This window comes from Primulina tabacum, chromosome 14, assembly GCF_025594145.1.
Source record: "Primulina tabacum isolate GXHZ01 chromosome 14, ASM2559414v2, whole genome shotgun sequence".
Classification (NCBI taxonomy): Eukaryota; Viridiplantae; Streptophyta; class Magnoliopsida; order Lamiales; family Gesneriaceae; genus Primulina; species Primulina tabacum.
Genome location: NC_134563.1, coordinates 31801682 through 31821909, shown reverse-complemented (window position 1 = coordinate 31821909; position 20228 = coordinate 31801682). Strand labels below are relative to the sequence as shown.

General features: G+C 32.3%; 2 protein-coding genes across 2 annotated transcripts; one reads left to right on the top strand and one right to left on the bottom strand.

The window, feature by feature from the left end:
* The first annotated feature begins 7175 nt into the window (after positions 1–7175).
* LOC142524617 (uncharacterized) lies at positions 7176–8558 on the top strand. Its single transcript, XM_075628652.1, has 3 exons — positions 7176–7394; positions 7651–7726; positions 7960–8558. The coding sequence occupies exons 1-3, from the start codon at positions 7386–7388 to the stop codon at positions 8352–8354; spliced, it is 480 nt and encodes a 159-aa protein (XP_075484767.1). The 5' UTR covers positions 7176–7385; the 3' UTR covers positions 8355–8558.
* Positions 8559–9646: 1088 nt separating this feature from the next.
* LOC142524620 (2-C-methyl-D-erythritol 2,4-cyclodiphosphate synthase, chloroplastic-like) lies at positions 9647–13098 on the bottom strand. The gene is made up of 3 exons (XM_075628659.1): positions 12703–13098; positions 11578–11708; positions 9647–10074 (listed from the first exon to the last, which is right to left on the bottom strand). Exons 1-3 carry the CDS (start codon positions 13028–13030, stop codon positions 9838–9840), a joined length of 696 nt encoding a protein of 231 aa, XP_075484774.1. The 5' UTR covers positions 13031–13098; the 3' UTR covers positions 9647–9837.
* Between the last annotated feature and the right edge of the window lie 7130 nt (positions 13099–20228).

The following is a 20228-nucleotide window of genomic DNA, read 5'->3' as shown; positions in this document are numbered from 1 at the left end:
TTAATTATGTTGTGCATATTGACATGTTTAATATATACTTTTCTACATGGTTGCATTAAAATGTATTTCTAAAGGTTATTCAAGTTGCGATCGAGGAATAGAGACCGATGATTGAAAAACAGAAAATGTTTTTACTGGTTAATTGTTTTTAATTATTTAAATTAAGAGTGATACTTTTTCTTATTTTTGAAAATAAGGAGTTTTGAGGTGATTTTATACGTCGAAACGTAAATTTTATCGGTGTTGGGTTTTCAACAAAAATACGAACGTGTTGGCAACCCGGCTAATAAATTCACAAACTTTATTAAACAAAATATTTTAATTAAGCAATAATGGGCCAAAGCTTTGATTAGTGTTTAATTAATTATTTAAAGTACAAAAAAAACCTACCCTATACCCATAACATCCCATGCCCCACCCTAGCACGCACAAACTCGAACTCTTTTCTCTGCAAAATCACACGGCACACAAGCCATCAAAAACAAGGAAGAGTTTCGAAAATTCTTAAGGGTTTTGAAGGGAAGAGCATCACTTATTCTTGAGGTTTTCAAATCATCGTATTTGGGTCATCGTTATTCAATTGTCAACGTAAAATCGTGCGTTAAATACGCAAAGACACGTCATATTCTTTCCTTCAAACATCTATCACATCATAGCATTTACTTTATTGTGTTTTGCATGAAATACAAGTTACATCATGTTATATTTTCGTACAAGCATCTCATGTGATTTTTAAAGCTTGTATTTTCAGCCAAAATCATGATTAATATGATCTTAAGGGGCTGCCATGATTAGGGTATGGATTAAAGGTTGTTTTACACAAGTTTAAGGAGTCCTAGAACACTTGAAACATGCTGCACATGTACATGAACAAAGCTGGAACCAACTTTCTGTTTTGGTGAACTTGGGGCTCGGTTGTAAGGAGGTTGGTGGCTAGGTTTGGCCAGGGCTAGGGCTGGGGCCAGGGCTAGCAAGGGTCCGTGAGGGGTCAGGGAAGGAGTCCTAGCCATTCTAAGACTCGAGTCGAGGGCTGGGAAGGAGTCCTAGCCACCCGAGAGCTTACATGCAAGCGCGCATGTTCAGTAGCTTGTGCAGGGAGAATTGGCTCGGCCGAGGGGCTCTGGGTTGGGCTAGGCTAGGTCCTTAGGGTCCTAGGATGATGGGCAGGGGTCGGGCCAGGGGCTGGAACGGCTGGGCTGGCTGCTGGTTCGAGAAACGTGAGGGAAGCGCAGGGCAACGAGGGTACGCGCGAGGCTGCTGTCTTGGTGCAGAGCTTCGTGTGGCGCTCAGGGGCTCGGGTCTGGGACTGGTCTAGGGTCAGTAAAGGTTATGGGTGGTCAAGTGGTTAAGGGTTGGAAAAATCCTAGTTGAGTTAGGAGTCCTAATGCTCAAAGGAGTCTCACACACACATGCAGATTCTGTAGCTCGATTATAGGAGGGTTTGAGCGCCTTGGGGGCTGGGCATGGTCAGTAGGGTCCCTGGATGGCTTGGCTCGGGTTTGACTCGAGGTGGCTCGGGCATGACTCGAGTATTTTAGGAGATAGCTCGGTGTGTCCTTACATGTGTCAAAAACAAGATTTTAAAGATTAAAATTGGAAACCATGGGTCCACGGGTGTGGTTCATGGCTCACAAAGGTAGTTTAGGTAATAAAAATGTTATATTTAAAATTTGGGATCAAAATAATGGGTTTTGAAATTATTCGAGATTAAAACGCCTTAAAAACGAATAATTAAGGAATAATTAAAAGTCTAGTATTTAGGATAAATAAAATTATGAAAAAATTAATTTAAGCTTAAATAATTATTTGGGACATGTTAGAGTCAATGGAATTAACAAAAGGTCAAATTCGAGGATTTTAACGTTTAAGGGTAAAACGGTAATTTTACATCTGAAAATTTGTAAACGTAATGGCAGTGCCCTGAATGCTGTTTTATATGTAAAAATATTTATTTTAAATGTTTATGGAATTCTATGATTATTTATGGAATTTTATAATGAAACGATAACATTAAAAGATATGTTGCATGCTTGTTTTTAAAAGAAAAATGATATTAAATGCATGATTTTATAAAGTGATGAAAATGTAAAACATTGAAGGAGGTAAAGTAGTTGTGACTATTATGATTATATGAATGGAGATGTCGTGAGGGAAAAAACCCCAAAGGGAGCCCATTTACGGGAGGAGGCACACAGAGGGAGCCCATTTGTAGGAGAAGGCCCTAGAGGGAGCCCGTCTATGGGAGAAAGCCCCAGAGGGAGTCCGATGATCGTATTTCTATATGATGATGATAGGCCAAGGCTCAGTTGACGGGTGAGAGTATCGCTGATGTCCCCGCCATCCAGTACCGTGGTTACATGATAGATGGATCCATCGACCTTATGATGATACGAAAGTCACAATTAACGATTTGAATTCAATAAAAGGAAAAAGTATATGCTTATGATGAGAAAGAAAATGTTTATGATAAAATGATGAATGATATGGATATAGTTTATGATAATATGAAAATGTTTCACATGATCATGAAAATTTTATTTTAAGTAAAAATATTTTTCACTGTTGCATGTGATCTGTATACATATTATGTTGTTATCAAGATTATGGTGTGTTGAGTGTTTAGACTCACTAAGTGTGATCGATGCATGTGAGTATGATGTTGAGGGTAGTGGAGGTCTTGATGCTTTATCTGACTGGATTGGAGGTGCACATGACCCGAGGACCAGCGCTTCTATTTTTCCGCACTTATGATTTAAGTTTATGATTTATGTTAAATATTTTATGACTTTTTATTTATGCTTTGGGAGGTTTTTGAGAGATGATAGTATGTGCTATACTTTTCAAATTATTGTTTTTTAGGTTTGGTAAACATTGGATGATTTTATACTTGGATTATTTCCCTTGATTTTCAAATATTAGTTGGTTGTTTTATTTTAAAATGATTCAAAAATATTTTATATATTTTGTGTAAGGGTTCGGCCGATCAACTAGTAAGGTTTTTTTTTTAAAAAAAAATTTCTAGTAATTTTTAAGAAAACAAGTAGTGGATGTTTCAATATATTATTGCATAATCATACTCTTTTAAATTATTTATTATTCTTTTAATTTTGATTGAGTTTAAGTTATTTGAAAATTTATATTACAAATCTCAATTTAGTTGTTGTGATTTTTATTTATTTATTTATTTTTTCATGTCTTATAATAATTTTTAAATCACCAAAACTCCTATATGAAATCATCTCATTGATCAATTTTTTGAGACATATTTTTAATTGATTCGATCTGATTTATAAAAAAATATTATTTTTTATTTTTCATTGTAGATATAGATCATATATAAAAATTCGTGAAATCTTAGAATCACATGATGTTTTTTCTTTTAAATTAAAGTTGCACACTTTTGTTGAATGTTTATTACTTGTTTTATTTATTATTATTAAAAGTCTTATTATTCATCCTTTCAATTGGATTTAAAAAAAATATTATCACTCCAAAATGTGTTTTTATCCATTGGATTCATGCAAGGGTTCTCTTGGACTAGACACCTCACTTCATTTCCATCTAATATTATTTTACGTGAAAGCTTTCTCTTTCTCATTCGATTATTGAGTTTGTTACGTAATTCTGATTGACTACGAATTTGTCCACCAAACTCTAACTCCATCATATCCTTGTGGAACTTCATGCACTACTAAATTAAATGTTTTCACGGTGTCTTGTCTGGACATCTACTCGAACATTAAAAAAAAAATACATGACAACATGTTCTCGAAAACACCGTCGAAGTATTTGATACAATGCTTGTGAAAGACAATCGATGTAACATTCCAAAATATGATTACATGCATCTTACGACGTCCATCAGATTTTCATCGACCAATAAACAGTGTATCAAAACTAAATATATTGTCGAATAGTTGATGAATTGGATCACGATCATCCAAGATTGATGACACTTTTCTTGTAATTGTTTTTTCGAATCGAAAACGAAAGTGGGCCAATCATGTTAGAGCCAACGCGTATGTCAAGCACAATTATTCAATTAATTATGTGCCCGCAATGTGTGTAATGGGTTCAAATAAAGTAAAATTCTATTAATTTTTTGTCATAATCATAAATCTGTGATGCATGCGCCACTCACTTGATAGCTAATAAATTTAGTTCACGACAAATTTAAAGTTAGCATTGGTATTTTATTATACAAGAAAACTCTTATAAGATTGTCTCACGAATCAAATCCGTGATATATATATTTGATCCGACACATGAAAAATATTAATTTTTATATCAAAAATATTATTTTTTATTGTACAGATGAATCACATCGATCATCTAACAGATATAGATACATAAGACATTCTTGTATTACGATAATCCATCGATTCATATGATTAATAACTATTGTACATGCATGACGCTCGTATCTATCTATAAAGTTAAAAGTATCATCAAATTAAATTATAAGTTTATTAAATAATAAAAAGAAAATGTCCAATTTTATCCCCCCGAAAAGGAAAATGGAAAATATCCAAGGTAATGAGTGCAAGTTAATTAGTATTGGTGCGTAGTGTATACTTGCAAAATTATTTTGGAGAAGGGATGGCAGATATAGGTCTTCTACTTTAAACAATTTTAATTTTATATTTATATATCTAAATGAGAATCAAAATGTTTTTTTTTTAAAAAAAAAATTGCATCTATTATTAACACTACCGTCTTGGTGTTTTTAAATTTTTTTTTTTCTCTTTTCAGTTTCATCGAAGTCAATTTTATGAGACGAATCTTCAATTCGATCAAGTTAATAAAAAATATTAATTTTATATCAAAATTATTATTTTTTGTATAAATATGAACCACGTCAACTCCTCGCACACTAGACTTCCTCTAGATAACATGATAATTATCAAAATAGAATGGGCCAATTTGCTGATCTATCAATCAAAGGTGACATACCAACGTATCAAGTTGCCAGTTTAGCAGCCTCGAGTAATTATAGAAATTGGTAGACACACTTAACTCAAATTAAAACATTAACTGAGACCGAGTTTTGGCTCAAGTGATCTCACTCACTTTCATCTTGTAAGTGTCTTAAGTTCGAGCCTTCTCCTTCCCATAGTTTAGGAAATATCAAAACATGAATAGATCATACAAATAATATAATTTGTTAGATGTAATAATCGTCTTTGTTGGTTAGAGCGATCGAAACATGATATTTGACTGTTGTATGATTTAAAAGATGTGAGTTGTACTTTTACCATCAGAAATAATTTTTAGTAAAACGACAAACATTCGGTCGTATATTATATATGTACGCGAGATTCATATAGTTAATATTTATTTAAACAATGAAGTATTTCTTACATGGAATATTTAGCACACCAAATTGGAATTATTTAGCACACCAAATTTCGTACGGTCTTATATATTTTATGGGGTATGCATGATGTTTCAAGATATCCCATCTCAAGCTACCTAGTAATGTTGTCACCTCTACATATGGATATATATACGATAAAGATTTGACGAAAATTAGGCATTTACCATCCATGAAAAGATTCGAGGGAATGATTTGATAATTGATTTATATAAATTATTTTTTTTTAATATTTGCTATATACATAAAATATTTTTACTGACAAAAAAAAAATATTTTGTTTTTAACTCTATTGAAAATAAGGCAAAAACTTGTGTGAGACGGTCTCACGAGTCGTATTTTGTGAGACGGATCTTTTATTTGGGTTATCCAGAAAACATATTATTTTTTATGCTAAGAGTATTACTTTTTATTGTGAATATCGGTAGGATTGACTCGTCTCACAGATAAAGATTCGTGAGACCGTCTCACAAGAGACCTACTCTCGAAACAAAGTAAAGAAGTAGGGATATTTTAGAGGGAATAGCCCATAGCTCACTTCTGGAAGTATTACCTATATTAATAGGCAGGAAGCGAAGAAATTACTCAACGCTTAAGGTTTAAAAAATGTGAAACATGACGAATTGTTTGGACCAAATTTTAAGTTAAACGTAGAAAAATATTTTAAATTTTTATTAAAATTTTATTTATCGCCTAATAATAAATATGTTAATTAAATAACAGATATATAAAATAAATTTAAGAGCAATACACAAGTTCTCAAATTTTAAAAACATAAAAATCTCAAATTTATAATAATTTTAGTACAAGAATAAGGGATGTCCGATGAGTTTCTTTTCTTTCGAAGATAACTGTTTTTTTTAGAGTTTTTAATTAATAAAAATTGAAAGAGTTTATTTTAAAAAAAGTTAATTTAAAATTGAAAAAAAAATTCGTGAGACGTGTCAAATCTGCACATATTTACAATAAAAATTAATAATTTTGACATAAAAAATAATATTTTTTCGTGAGTGATCCAACCCGTGAGATCTTATCACATATGTTTCTGTTTTTTTTAGAACACTGCACATGTGTGTATATATTTATATGTACACACACATGTACGCAATATTAACGTGCATATACAAATATGTCTATACATATATGTATATGTATGTATTTCATTTAGATTTTAACTCGACCCGATTAATTTTTTCAGTTTTTATTTTCTTAAAAACAACATCATACATTCCTTGAATAAAAAACATCAACATGCACAATTAATCTTTCCTGACAAAGAAAGGGTACAATTTCATCCACAAAATGGCCTTTAGATTTTCCGAGGGAGACTAATTTTAGTCAAGCGTCTAACCTTGACAAATAGAATCCATATCCTTCCCACTCAAACTAACATAACTATTTTTAAAAACACAGAAATTCATATGAGTCGTCTCACGGATCAATTTAGTGAGACATATTTCTGACCTGACTCGATACATCAGGATTATTATTTTTTACTATACACATGAACAGAGTCGACTTGTCGTAGTAATATAAATATGTGACACCATCAAATATGATACTTACTCTTCTAAAAAAGAGTAGGTCTCTTGTGAGACGGTCTCACATATCTTTATCTGTGAGATGGGTCAATGCTACCGATATTCACAATAAAAAGTAATACTCTTAGCATAAAAAGTAATATTTTTTATGGATGACCCAAATAAGATATTCGTCTCACAAAATACGACCCGTGAGACCGTCTCACATAAGTTTTTGCCTTTAAAAAGTTATATATTTTTCGGTCCTTCTCTCTCATTTTACTATTATGATTATTAATTTATAAACCATCCCTGATGGTACTTCTACTCACACTTTGAAAATGATTTCGATCATCAGCAATTCTTGTTCCTTAACTTCCTTTTGTGTATTCTAAATATTTCCACAAATCTGTTCACAATTCCCACTACTTTATTTGAATTTTTTTTGTCTAATTTCTCCTAATCAAGGATTCTCAACCTGATCCTGCAAGATGTCAAAGGTAATTTCCCTACAAAATCTTTGATTTTGTTCTTGTTTTGTACTTTTTTTTAAAAAAATATTCTGGATACATACCACTTCATTTCTTGTTAATTTTCTTCCAAAGGTTTTCATATATTATTAATTAATTCTATTTTAATAAGATTTCGTGAGCATTTTTTTCGAGTTCTCTGGTGTTCTTGATGAGAATAAACTTTTTTCATGCTTGATTAACCAAAAGTTTTTGAGACTAATTCAAATATGTTTGTTGAGAACAGAAAGTGGTATTGAAGTTGGAAATACATGATCACAAAGACAAACAAAAGGCATTGAAGGCTGTTTCAAGCCTTTCAGGTAAAAAAATCAATTATTTTTTTTTTTCAAATTTTGGAATAAATTTTTTTTAAAAAAAATAATATAAAAACGTTCCGCAACGACCGCGAAATCGCTGTCCTGATATTCCATAAACAAAACCTGGTAGATATTCATCTATTTTAGCCCTCTATGTCCTTTCTGCGACTGCCACGGCGAACCATATAATTGAAATATTCTTAATATTACGATTTTAAACTTGAATATAATTACAGGGATTGAATCTATTGCCATGGACATGAAGGATAAGAAACTAACTATAGTAGGAGAAGTCGATCCAATTCAAATCGTAAGCAAATTGAGAAAGCTATGGACCACACAGATTCTAACAGTAGGTCCGGCGAAAGAACCAGACAAGAAAAAGGAAGAAGAAGAAAAGAAGAAGAAAGAAGAAGAGAAGAAGAAAGAAGAGGAGAAGAAGAAAGAAGAAGAGAGGAAGAGAAAAGAGAGTGAACAGATTGCAGAACTTTGGAAGAATTACAGGAATTTGAATCCTGCAGCAGCAGCAGCAGCAGCTTACTTTCATCAATATCATCCAAACAATAACAATTTACAGCACTATTATTCCCACAGTGCTGAGGAGAATCCCAGTTCTTGTGTCGTTTCTTGAATATCATTTGATGATCTACGTTTAGCTAGTTTTAGTGCATAAGCAAGGTATGCTCTTTCCGGTCGCGTTGTAATATTTCATGCATATACATATGTTGTATGTACACACACATTGTATATACCAACATATGAGATTCACGTGTGATGTTGCGTGTGTTGTTGTGTATAATATAATATATGAATATACGTGACATATTTTTATTTTTATTTCAAAAAAATTGATATAGTTTCGAGTTTTTATATAACAAAGAATTTTGAATACTTGATTTAGTTGAGATTTTTTGTATCTCGAAAGATGGAGCTGGTCGGGAAAGAATTTGGTGGAATTTTTGAAATCACTAGCAAGAACATGGAATGAAATCCAAATTATATCAATGAAATTTCTATTTTCTTCCTTGAATTCTTGGCCTTTTCTCCCTTCTAGAGGAGGCTAGCTACCTCGAAACAGCTTCAATCAAGGTTGATGCAAAATTTAACAAAAAATTGGTGTGATAGTTATATCAAAAGATGTTAGTCTAAGGCTCTCACGTTTTCTAATATCGTTGAGATAACACCGATAATATATATATATATATATAAAGTTGTATAGATGACGAGTGAGATGTGGACATTGTTTGAAATATAGATTTTATATTGGTAACAAATTAATTAAAGGGCATTGGTTGGGCACACAATACTGGTGACATCACGTCTTTTAACATTTCGTATGGGAAAGGGTCAACCAATTCTCGACCTATCTGTCATTTTTTTTCCTTAATTAATTAATTAATTTAACACCTTAATAATCAATGATGAGTTTTTTTAATTTTTAAGTCTCTATTAAATTAAACTATATCCAATTCATCATTTGGGTCGTTCCCAAAAGATAACATCTCAATTCCCGAGATAGTTTGTATTGATTTAAAATTACCGCTTAATTTAGAGATTATAAAATTTTTAAGGTAAATAAGAAAAATGAAACTTAAATTTTGAATGAATTTAAGAGCTTATCAAAAATATAAGAGCAAGTAGATCTGGCCATGAATTTATGAACGAAGTGGCTAAGAGAATTTGTGGATAAAAAATTTCATAATTATTTTTTTCCATGTCGCAACTCGCAAACACTCCTTGAGCAAGCTTGTGGTGTCTACTAACATAAAACACACATTAGACAAGATAGCTAAGCCAAGAGCATAGGATACGGTGATACATACACACACGATATAAATGAACATAAAATATGATATTCTGTAAAAAAATAAGAGTAAGTAGCTTGTGGTTAAAATAAAAATAATAAGAAATCTAAGATTGACATGAAGTAACTGAGTAAGATCCAAAAATACCTTAATCAAAAGCATATATGTTTTTCATTCAAGTTTGAAGTACAAGAGATTCTTTTGGATCACTCTATGATATCGATAACATTTATCGCGCCATAGACAGTAAAAATTTATAAACTAAGCATTTGAAATACACATTTATATTGGAATGTTTAAAAGAATCATCTATGATTTCTTCATGAGTAGAACAACTGTGTGTGCTGCAATACTTCTATTTTCTCCCAGACTGTCAACCTTTTCATGAGTTTTTGCCTTGAGATTTACAGCCGATGGATCCGCACCGAGAAGGTGACACAAATTGGTCCTGATAGTTTCCTTGTGAGGGCTTAGCTTGGGTCTTTGGAGAATTAAAGTAGCATCCAGGTTTCCGAGCTCATAACCCGCTTCATGCATTAGTCGAACCTAACATGTAAAATATTTCAAGAACAAATGCGGCAATAGTATTTTCATTTGTTCAAGAGTTAAAGTTTCTAAAAATCCCATACAAGGGCCATCAAGTTTTAGGAGTTTTCCTGCCGAGCAAGTGAATAATCTATGGGCACAACTATATCAGCCAATGCTCAAGCATTTGAGTACATCATAAACTAAGGTTGCATTCAGGGAGATGGATTTGAAATCCACCAATTTCAATTATAGTTTTATTGTTAACAATGAAACAACGTATGAAATCTTAAATCCATATCTTACTATTTACACATTAGTTACGTAAATTAAAATAAATATCAAATGTCTCCACTCTCCATTATTAGGTGAATTTGAAATTCATTCTAATTAACACGAAAAACTATATAATCATGCAAATGGTGGATTTGAAGTTTATGGTCCTATTTATCTAAAATTACAAAAATATATTTGAAATTTATCAATCCAAATGTGACCTAGGATCTATTCAATAACATGCCGCAGAAAGGTTATATTCAGAATTCTTATTGTTAACTCCCGCAAGTAAATTTGCTATTTGGTATGTGTGTAATTAACTTCAAGCGTTGCAGGCTTTTGTGATCTTCATCTACATATCCTGGTGCATTTGCCAAAATTTCATTTAAGTTTCTCTAGTGCAATATAATCCTGATTATTTTCTACGCCGAAAAGTAGCCACTCTAACATCTAAATGACATTTTGCACAGTCTCAAAAAGTAAATCAATAATAACAGCTTAGCAGGTATTACAAATGTCTCACATCGAACATTAAAATAAATAAAGAGTAGTTTATAAATTCAAGAAAATTATACTACCTAACAGACAAGTCTTTTGTAATATTATATCTCTTGAGTTTATAACCTAACAACAGGTGTTAAAAAAGTTAAATAAATATTGGAACTAATTACTGGTTTCAATATTTTGGAACTTTAAAATATTCAATAATAACCAAAACATTTAGAACTTTAAAATGCTAAAATAGCACTAGTGCAACTAAAAACGATGAAAGCACGATTGGGTCAATCATCTAGTTTCTGACTACAAAGAGAAAGCTAGTGGTGCACTGGTAGCACCGCTGACAAGTCCCACAGGTGCATGGTAACAAAGTAGGACCGATGCTGCTACCTGCCTGAGTGAGCTTGCACTTGTAGAGTGGGTCATGAGATCCATGAATTGATGTAAGTTGCATATTTGGGTCAGGGAATTTGTAACATTTATACACAATCCAATGCATGCAAATAATGTGAACGGCTTATGAGGATGATGCAGCTAGGCATAAAATTATTCTAATAGAAAAAAATTGTTTTTTCAGAGAAAATAACGATTCTAAAAGATGTTCCTTGACACTCTATGAGAGTAAGTCAAGTGAAATGAGTTCTCCAATTCAGACACTCAACACACACAAATATTATGAATTTCACGCTAAATGTCTGAATTTACGCGACCCAAGCATGATATGTAATAAAAAGGGAGAGAAGCACTCACAGCCTCCTTCAAGAAAACAGAAGATGCTGCACCTTTCCATTTAGGATCCGTGTCCGGAAAGATCTGCCCAATGTCTGGAAGTCCCAGTGCCCCAAGTATAGCATCAACCACACAGTGCAATAGCACATCACCTATAAACAACAGAACAAAGTCAACTTGGTGACAAAACTTTTACCAGCTACCTTCATAAGGGCAATAAAATTAGCAGATTCATAATACAGCTATCCTTGAGAAACATGTCTTAATTTTGCTCCACTTCTTTAAAGCTTGTCATTGTCCACTGACTATTATCCAAGATTGAAGATCGAAAATTTAAAATTTTCAAGAGTCAAATGATTTTTTTTTCCTTTTGGTGAAATATCACAGATAAGTTATAACACGATTTTGATTTTAGCCAGAGTCATTCTAAATATTTCACAACAGATGAATAACATATCGCCCAAAAACTGATCAATAAAAACAGTCATTATTTTATAAGTGATTGTAATATCTACATAAAATCAGATAAATAACGAGAAAAAAATTGGAATTTTGGGCTTCATTTAGGGGATTGAAAATTTTGAAGTGATTCTTTGACTTCACTTACGATTGAATTGGAGTGAGTTCCAATCATATAATTATTGTCAAAATCATAAACATAATTGATTAATGTAAATCAATGGTGGTAGATAATTAAGAGGTCGGGGACTTTGAACATTTTGTTAACTGATTCTTCTTCTGCTTCTTTCTGTAACCCATCAGTTTCTTCATAGTTCTTTCTAACCAATCTATTAGTTGTCAAATTAAGAAAATCATGAGAAACAACAAATAGAGAACCTCAATTGTAGATGGAAATTAACCAAACGGACCAGTTGCAAAAAGCACAGACTTTCACCATTCAGCAATCTAAAGCAAAAACGAAATCATGAGATTGAATCAAACGAACGACTTCAAAATAAAACGAAATCAGTATGCAAGAAACACACACAAGAGGACGGATGCTGCAGAAGTGGGGATGATTGTGAACTGAAATAAGTAAAAATTTAAGTTTCCAAAATTCCAATTTTTCCCAAAATAATAAACCACCTAAGACCGAACTCCTCACTCTGTATAACTAAGGAAATAGAAGCGTGTATTAATTGATACCGTCGGAGTGAGCTTCGCAGCCTCGATCATGAGGAATATCAATACCACCGATGATGAGAGGATAGCCAGGCTCCAGCCTATGCAGATCGAACCCGTGGCCCACCCGAAACGGCAGATATCTAGTCGAAACCGAAGCTGTCGTCTTTGGTTCTGCTTCGACGGCACCTGTGGTCGCAGCGACCACAGCCATATCCGTCGACGAGGATGAAGGGCCCGCCGGCAACTTCAGAGTGCTGGGTAGTGAACAAGGTCCCGGGAAATGGAGCGGCGGTTGTTTAGTTAGGCTTTTGTTGGTTGGATAGCTGAGTGAAGAAATCGCCATCGCCATTTTTGAACGAGATTCTGAATTATAACTGTGTTCTCAATGAATTAATCGAGGAATCCATGGACCTGAAGGACCGGGAGCACGGATATATATATAATATTGATCACGAAAAAATAATATTTTTTTATATTAATATTATTTTTATTTTTAATATAAAAAATATCGTGAGACAGAATTATTGATCAATTTGATGAGACGAATATTCTATTTAAATCATATACAAATTTTTTTATGTTATTTATTATAAATATGAACACAGTTGATTCTGCGTTATTAACAAATTCACTAGCATTTAATAATGTCCCATACATTTGAATTCCTATGTGATAATGATATTTAAAGAAAATATATTGATGGGAGTCGTGTTTGCTGGCTATTGTCTTATATATATATATATATATATATATAAAAGAGTTACATACGATGAACTTTCTATATTTTAATTTAATAATTACAAAAAATTAATTTATCATAAGCGCCGCCAAATACAACCACCGCTACAAAACGGAAACCAATTGACCAATCAAACTTTCATGCTTCGTTCACGTGCATAAATTCTTAATCTAATTAGTTAAATATTTTTTAAACTTTTAGATATAGTTTGATATACATGATAGGATAAATATGTGATATATAATATAAAGATAAGTTAATGATAAATAAGATGTTGGATATTATATTTAATGTTTGGTAGGATTTTAATAAGAGTGATTAAATTTATATATTAGATTGTAATGACAAAATTAACATTATTATAATAAATTTTATAATTTCAAAGTTGTTGCTTGAATTCATATTTTTTATCTGTTCATGTGCCGATTGTGCTTGAATTATTTATTTATTTTTACCTAATTTTATATATTATATAATATGATAATTGAGCCTCTTGATTTTGTGAGTCAAGTCAAATATATTTTTTTAGGTTAATCGAGTGATACTAATAATTTTATTGATTTTAATTTCTACCAACTAGCATAGATTTATAAAAAATATTTATAAATTGAGAGCAATTAAGTCATTTGTAGCGTATTTTATCATTAAATTAAAATTATCACACCTAATAGATTGAACGTTTTATCCTTCTAAAAAATTATTTATCAAGGGCCCATGATAATATCATGGAATTTTAAAAAAAAGGTACCAAACATGGGATAAAGAGGATTATTTATCAATCCCTCCCTTATCCCATGTACCAAATTATGCCTTAAGTTACTAGTAGAAAAGGACGTGTGTTACACGTGGATAACGAACTTGAGTGTATTATAAATATTGATCGTAAATTTGCAAATCAACGTATACACGTGATTTTTCACAAATTATTCAATAACAAATATTATTTCACAGTTTTTCTATCGTTTCAAACAAACATAATTTAATTTCTCTAATATTTTTCTTGTTTATTTTTGAATCATTCATGTCTTTTTCGAATTTTTTTGTTTGATTTTTTAAATTTTTTTTGCCTCTTAGTTCGATTAAATTCAACAATCTAATAGTCATATGTGATTTTCATGTTTATTTTCATCGTCGGATTTAATGTTGATTAATCTCTTTTATACTTGCCTTGTTTTTTCTTATGGTCTTACTTTTTTGTTTATTTGTGTCGTTCACATTTTGGGTCTTATTCCATTTTATTTTCTATTGTTTTTTAAGTATCACTTGGATTTCTCACATTTTCATCACCATTGACAACACATCATTGTTCTTAACTAATTTGTCTAGTTTAAAATGAAACTCGTGATATTTCTTGTCTGATTCTCTAAGGTTTTCTTTATGTTTACACGTATATTTTTCTTGTAAATGAACTAAACTCATACCTTCAATAAGTTTTCAGCTCTCTCTTTGTCCACATACATACAAATAACAATTATCAAAAAATTTCATTCCAATATAACGCTCACACAACTCTTATTTATTTCACGTCTCAACGTATTTATATATTCCACCAAAAAATCTGTTATTTGCAAATTATTATTCTTTCACAAGACAAATGACAAATGCTATAACTTCAAACTGGTTTATGTTGCCATATATTTTAGGTTATGCATCAATCTAAACCCAATAATAGTAATTTACATTTTTCCTTCAAAGGTGTTGGAAAATTATGTCCCAAAATAATAAAATTCAATTAATAAATAATAAATCATTATAAACGAAACATACAAATCAAATATTTAAAATCAGATGATAGAAGTTCATCTTATCATGTTAAAATACAAATAGTAAAGGGTGAGAAAGATGAAACATATCTATACCAAATTTAAAACTAAATTAAATTTTCTACAAGTATAATTTTTATTTTTAAGAAATGATATTCACTTCGACATCATAGTCCAATTATTCATGGTACGAACTTTGATTTACAATCATGTTTCAAAACGAAATGAGATGGAAAAACGAATAAAATGAAGAGAATTAAGAATCAAAAAATAAACATATTTTTATTTTTTGAAATACATCAAATTTTTTCAACATTTTCATTGAATCAATTATATTAAAAAATCGATCAATTGACAACTCAATATTCCATTCTAATGTATAATTGCTCAATAATAAAGAAAAACTCAGATTTGAAATCTAAAAAAAGTTAAAACATAAAGAAACCATAAGAATCATATATAGTTTTTTAAATAATATCAACTTAATAGAGTGATAACTGAAAAGAAATTAAACATTCTTACATATCCAATCTCAGGGGAAAAACAATTTGAACACACATTATAAATTTAATTGTTCGAAAAAATGAAGAAAAAAAAATACTTTATCGCATTGAGGAATCTGTATTAATTGACAAAAAAAATTATTCAAATTACCTGAATCATAATATAAAATTATTATAAAGTGAAAAAAATATGATCAAATGTTGAGTGCAATAATTATCCTTGTTTGGTAGAGCGATCGAACTGTGATGTTTGAGCTGATGTGCGGTTTAAAAGATTTGAGTAGCACAATTACCACCAGCTATAACTTTTGGTAAAGCAGCAAAGCTCGGTCATACATCAAATATATCTACGTTATAAGAATAATAAGAAGAACACGCATTATAGTTGCATAAAAAGCCAAACAAATTTTTGTCGATAATTATCACATATTAAAATGAAATTAAAATATGATTTAAAAAAATTATTGATAATTAAGTGTGTTAATTAAAAATATTGTGAAATGAATTAATATAAATCATTATAATCAGATAATTACAAAAATTGAAAAATTTAGGATAAATAATTTACCTTGAATATGTTAATTTAAATTATATTATATTTCAATTGACTTGAATCTAAAAGACAATATCAGATATTAAATTCCTGAATATTTTAACAAATACACAAACTAAAATAACAAGAAGACATATATTATGGGGATAAATTTACTGTTCATGATAAATATAACAAGATATAATGCATATGAATACAACTTCTTGAATCAATTTTTGTAGAAAAAATTAAATATATAATTATTAATATAAAAATCTATGTACCCAATAAATAAAAAACAAATGAATAAAAATGAATAATACATATTAATTTTATATGGATAATTCAAAATCAATACAAAATAGATTTAACACTAATATGATTTCTTCTATTTTCATCGTTTTGCTGAAATTGAAAAACATTAACCCAGTTGACTATAAAAGCTCAACACATTCACATAATTATGAAAATAATTATCGGTGTCTACAAAAATTTATAAAAGTATACATTATTTAAACACCGGTTGTTATTTTTTTTAACATAACCCAAATCAAAAAAATTATTTTTTTAACATAATCGAAATCGGAAAATTTCCAAGTCTCCAAATCAAATATATAATAAAAAGATTGAACCTCGACTAGAGATGTATGCAGCTGGTTGTGTGAGATAAGGTGGTATATAGATCTCATTCTTTCCCCTCTGAGCAGTGATATTATCATAAGACTCAGATATCTCATGAAATACCTTCATGTTACGCGCAGACCATAAGCTGCAACATAAGAGAGAAAATGACTCCAGATCATCACCAAAACAGCCCATTCCGAAACATTTAATAACAGGTCACAACTGTGACCGTTGCCAAACTCACCGAACATGTAGACAAGACCAAAACGCATGTAAGATATGCTATGAGTGCAAGCTGCATTTCGGACGTACACATCGGTTCAACAGCAATACCTTGTCAAATTAGATCTGTTCGAACTGGCAAGGCATCGAAAATGGTTTGCCATAAGTGAATTTTGATTTTGTTTGGCACCCGTAGTTTCCATAACTTTCTGAGGCCTGGATATTTCCACATCTAAGGCCATTGCTATCCCTTGTTGTACCAAAAAGTATTCGGATTTGACTGTATAAGTTTCATTGGTAGTGTAGTGCCAAATGATTTTGTTTGATCCAGATCCATTACCAATTGGAATACTTTTAAGTTCTTCCCTGTCCACTGCCACAGATTGTTCTCCACCATTTCCCAATCCCAATATCAGGAATCATTAATAAGATCAAGTCACCTTTAGGTTGTATTGTGTGTGGTTTGGAGTTGCTATGGGTCTGAGTAGATCAGGATGCAGGAGCCATGGATCTCGGAGTACAGAGACATTCGAACCCGTGATAATATGCCAAGGAATACCTTTGAGCAAAAGTTCTCTACCCCATAGTATATCGCGCCAAACATAAGATGGATTGTGTCCTATTTTCGCATCAAGGAAAGTGATAGATGGGAAATGCTTTGGCCTTGTAAATTTGTCCAGCAAGTGAGTCTGGATTTGTTAGAATATGCCAGATAGTCAAGTAATACGTCTTATCATCACATGCTTGGGATCACATGTGTGGTTATTTTCTAGAAGCATGTAGAATGTTGGAGTGTCTAACAAACTAACATAATTTATTCTTTTATTGTTAATTTGTTAAGTATAGATTATATCTCATACACTTGTATAAATACCCATGAGAATTACTCAATTACGATATATAGTGAAGTACTTCAAAATTCCTTCAATTATATTCTGCTCTTTTTGCTTTTCTATCTTGGTATCAGAGCCTTCAATGGCAGAAGCCACTTCTCACACTGAATCCAGTGTATTCACCATCCCCAACCCGAGTCTCAATCCCCTGTTAGTAAACCTAGCAAATCAAATTAATGCTGTGAAATTGAATGATGACAACTTCCTTCCCTGGCAACTACAAATTCTCTCGGGTATTCGAGGATTGGGTCTTGAGCATTTGCTTCATGAAGATACGCCCATTCCACCCAGAATGCTCGATGCTGGAGAACCGACTTTCACAGTGAACCCGATGTTTGTCACGTGGAGTACGGCAGATCAACTACTTTTTTCCTTTCTATTAGCATCCAAGGCGGAAGGTGTCCAAAGCCATATGATTGGCTGTAATACTACTGCGGAACTTTGGTTGCGCGTCACTCGCTTGTTGGCTTCCAGATCGAAGGCTCGAGTAATGCAATTCAAACTTCAGTTGCAAACACTAAAGAAGGGTGGCCAAACCATGAAGGACTACCTTAGCAAGATGAAGACCTATGTTGATATGCTTGCAGCATGTGGCCATCCCATCTCTGAAGAAGATCATGTTCTCTATATTCTTGGGGGTGTAGGGATTGAATATGAATCAGTCGTAGTTCATATTACCTCCAGATCTGAATTTTTGCCTGCTGCCGATGCTAGTGCACTACTTCTCGCCCATGAAGGACGCATTGATTCCTACAATACCACTACGGACAATACAATATCTCCTGCTGCTCATGTCACTACTTTCTCTCAATCCAAAGGCCGAGAGAATGCCTATATTCGCACTTCTTCTCGAGGTCGTGGCCGCTCCTTCAGAGGTGGTCGGAAGAACTGGAACCAGGCAATGCTCGTCCGAAATGCCAAATTTGTGGGTATTCCAATCATATTGCAGAGAAATGTTTTTATCAATTTGATAAAGACTTTGTTCCACAGCACAGAACCTCTGGTCCTTTTCAGTCTTCTTCTCCTTCTCACATGCGAGACACTAATTTTTTCCCTACGGCTGCAATGGCTATGAAACAACATGAAGAGCTCAATGATGAATGGTGGTTCCCTGATTCAGGAGCTTCTCATCATGTCACAAATGATCTTGCCAATCTCACCATTGGATCTGAGCACACTGGCAGAGGTAAATTGTTTATTGGTAATGGATCAGGTTTGCCTATTTCCCATGTAGGAACTTCATCTTTTGATTCTCACACTAGCCTTGGTACTCATACATTTAACCTACATAACCTGCTTCGAGTTCCTCATATCACTAAAAATCTTATTAATGTCAGTCGATTTGACCATGATAATAATGTTCTCTTTGAGTTTTACCCACGTTTTTGTGTTGTGAAGGATCTAGCAACACGAACCCCGCTCCTCCGAGGAACTCTGCATAATGGTCTATACAGATTTCATCTTAGCAAGTCCAATCAAGTCGCTCCTCCATCCTCAGCCTATCTAAACTTACTCTCTGCCTCTCCGCCTAACAACTCTCCTAATCAAGTGCTCCAGTCACAGTTCATTCCTAAAGAGGATTCATCCTCATTGCGTCCATGGCATTATAGATTAGGACATCCATCTTTTCCAACTGTAAAGAAAATTCTAAACCGATGTAATACTCCCTTTTTAAATGATAATGTCACTCTTTGTACGGCATGTGAATTGGGAAAAAATCATAGATTACCTTTTCCCACATGTCGCACGATATACTCCGAACCACTTCAATTAATTGTTTCTGATGTTTGGGGGCATGCTCCTAATATTTCCACCAATGGTTATCGTTATTATGTTAGCTTTGTCGACGCTTATAGTCGCTTTACTTGGATATTCTTTATCAAACAAAAATCAGATGTCTTTCATGTGTTTCAGAACTTCAAAACCAATGTTGAGCTTTAGTGCAATAATAAAATTAAAACACTTCAAACAGATGGGGGTGGTGAGTTTCGATCTTTAGGTCCTTTGCTACAAAAATGGGGTATTGATCATCGTGTTTCGTGTCCATATACTTCCTAACAAAATGAGATTGTGGAACGCAAACATCGTCATATTGTTCATATGGATCTGTCCCTCTTTGCTCATGTTCACATGCCTCTTGAATTTTGGGACGATGCTTTTGCTACTTCTGTTTTTCTTATTAATCGGTTTCCTACCTCGGCTACTCTTGGTCATGTACCTATCACTCGGCTTTTCAACATCTGTCCTGATTACACTTTCCTTCGTATTTTT

Bases quoted from the DNA above. Each gene is read 5' to 3' on its own strand.
- LOC142524617 (XM_075628652.1), top strand. The intron at 7,727-7,959 runs GTAAAAAAATCA...ATATAATTACAG, and splicing joins GGCTGTTTCAAGCCTTTCAG to GGATTGAATCTATTGCCATG.
- LOC142524620 (XM_075628659.1), bottom strand. From the start codon at position 13,030: ATGGCGATGGCGATTTCTTCACTCAGCTATCCAACCAACAAAAGCCTA. The intron at 11,709-12,702 runs GTATCAATTAAT...TGTTGTTTATAG, and splicing joins CTGCGAAGCTCACTCCGACG to GTGATGTGCTATTGCACTGT. The intron at 10,075-11,577 runs GTGAGTGCTTCT...TTTACATGTTAG, and splicing joins CTGTTTTCTTGAAGGAGGCT to GTTCGACTAATGCATGAAGC.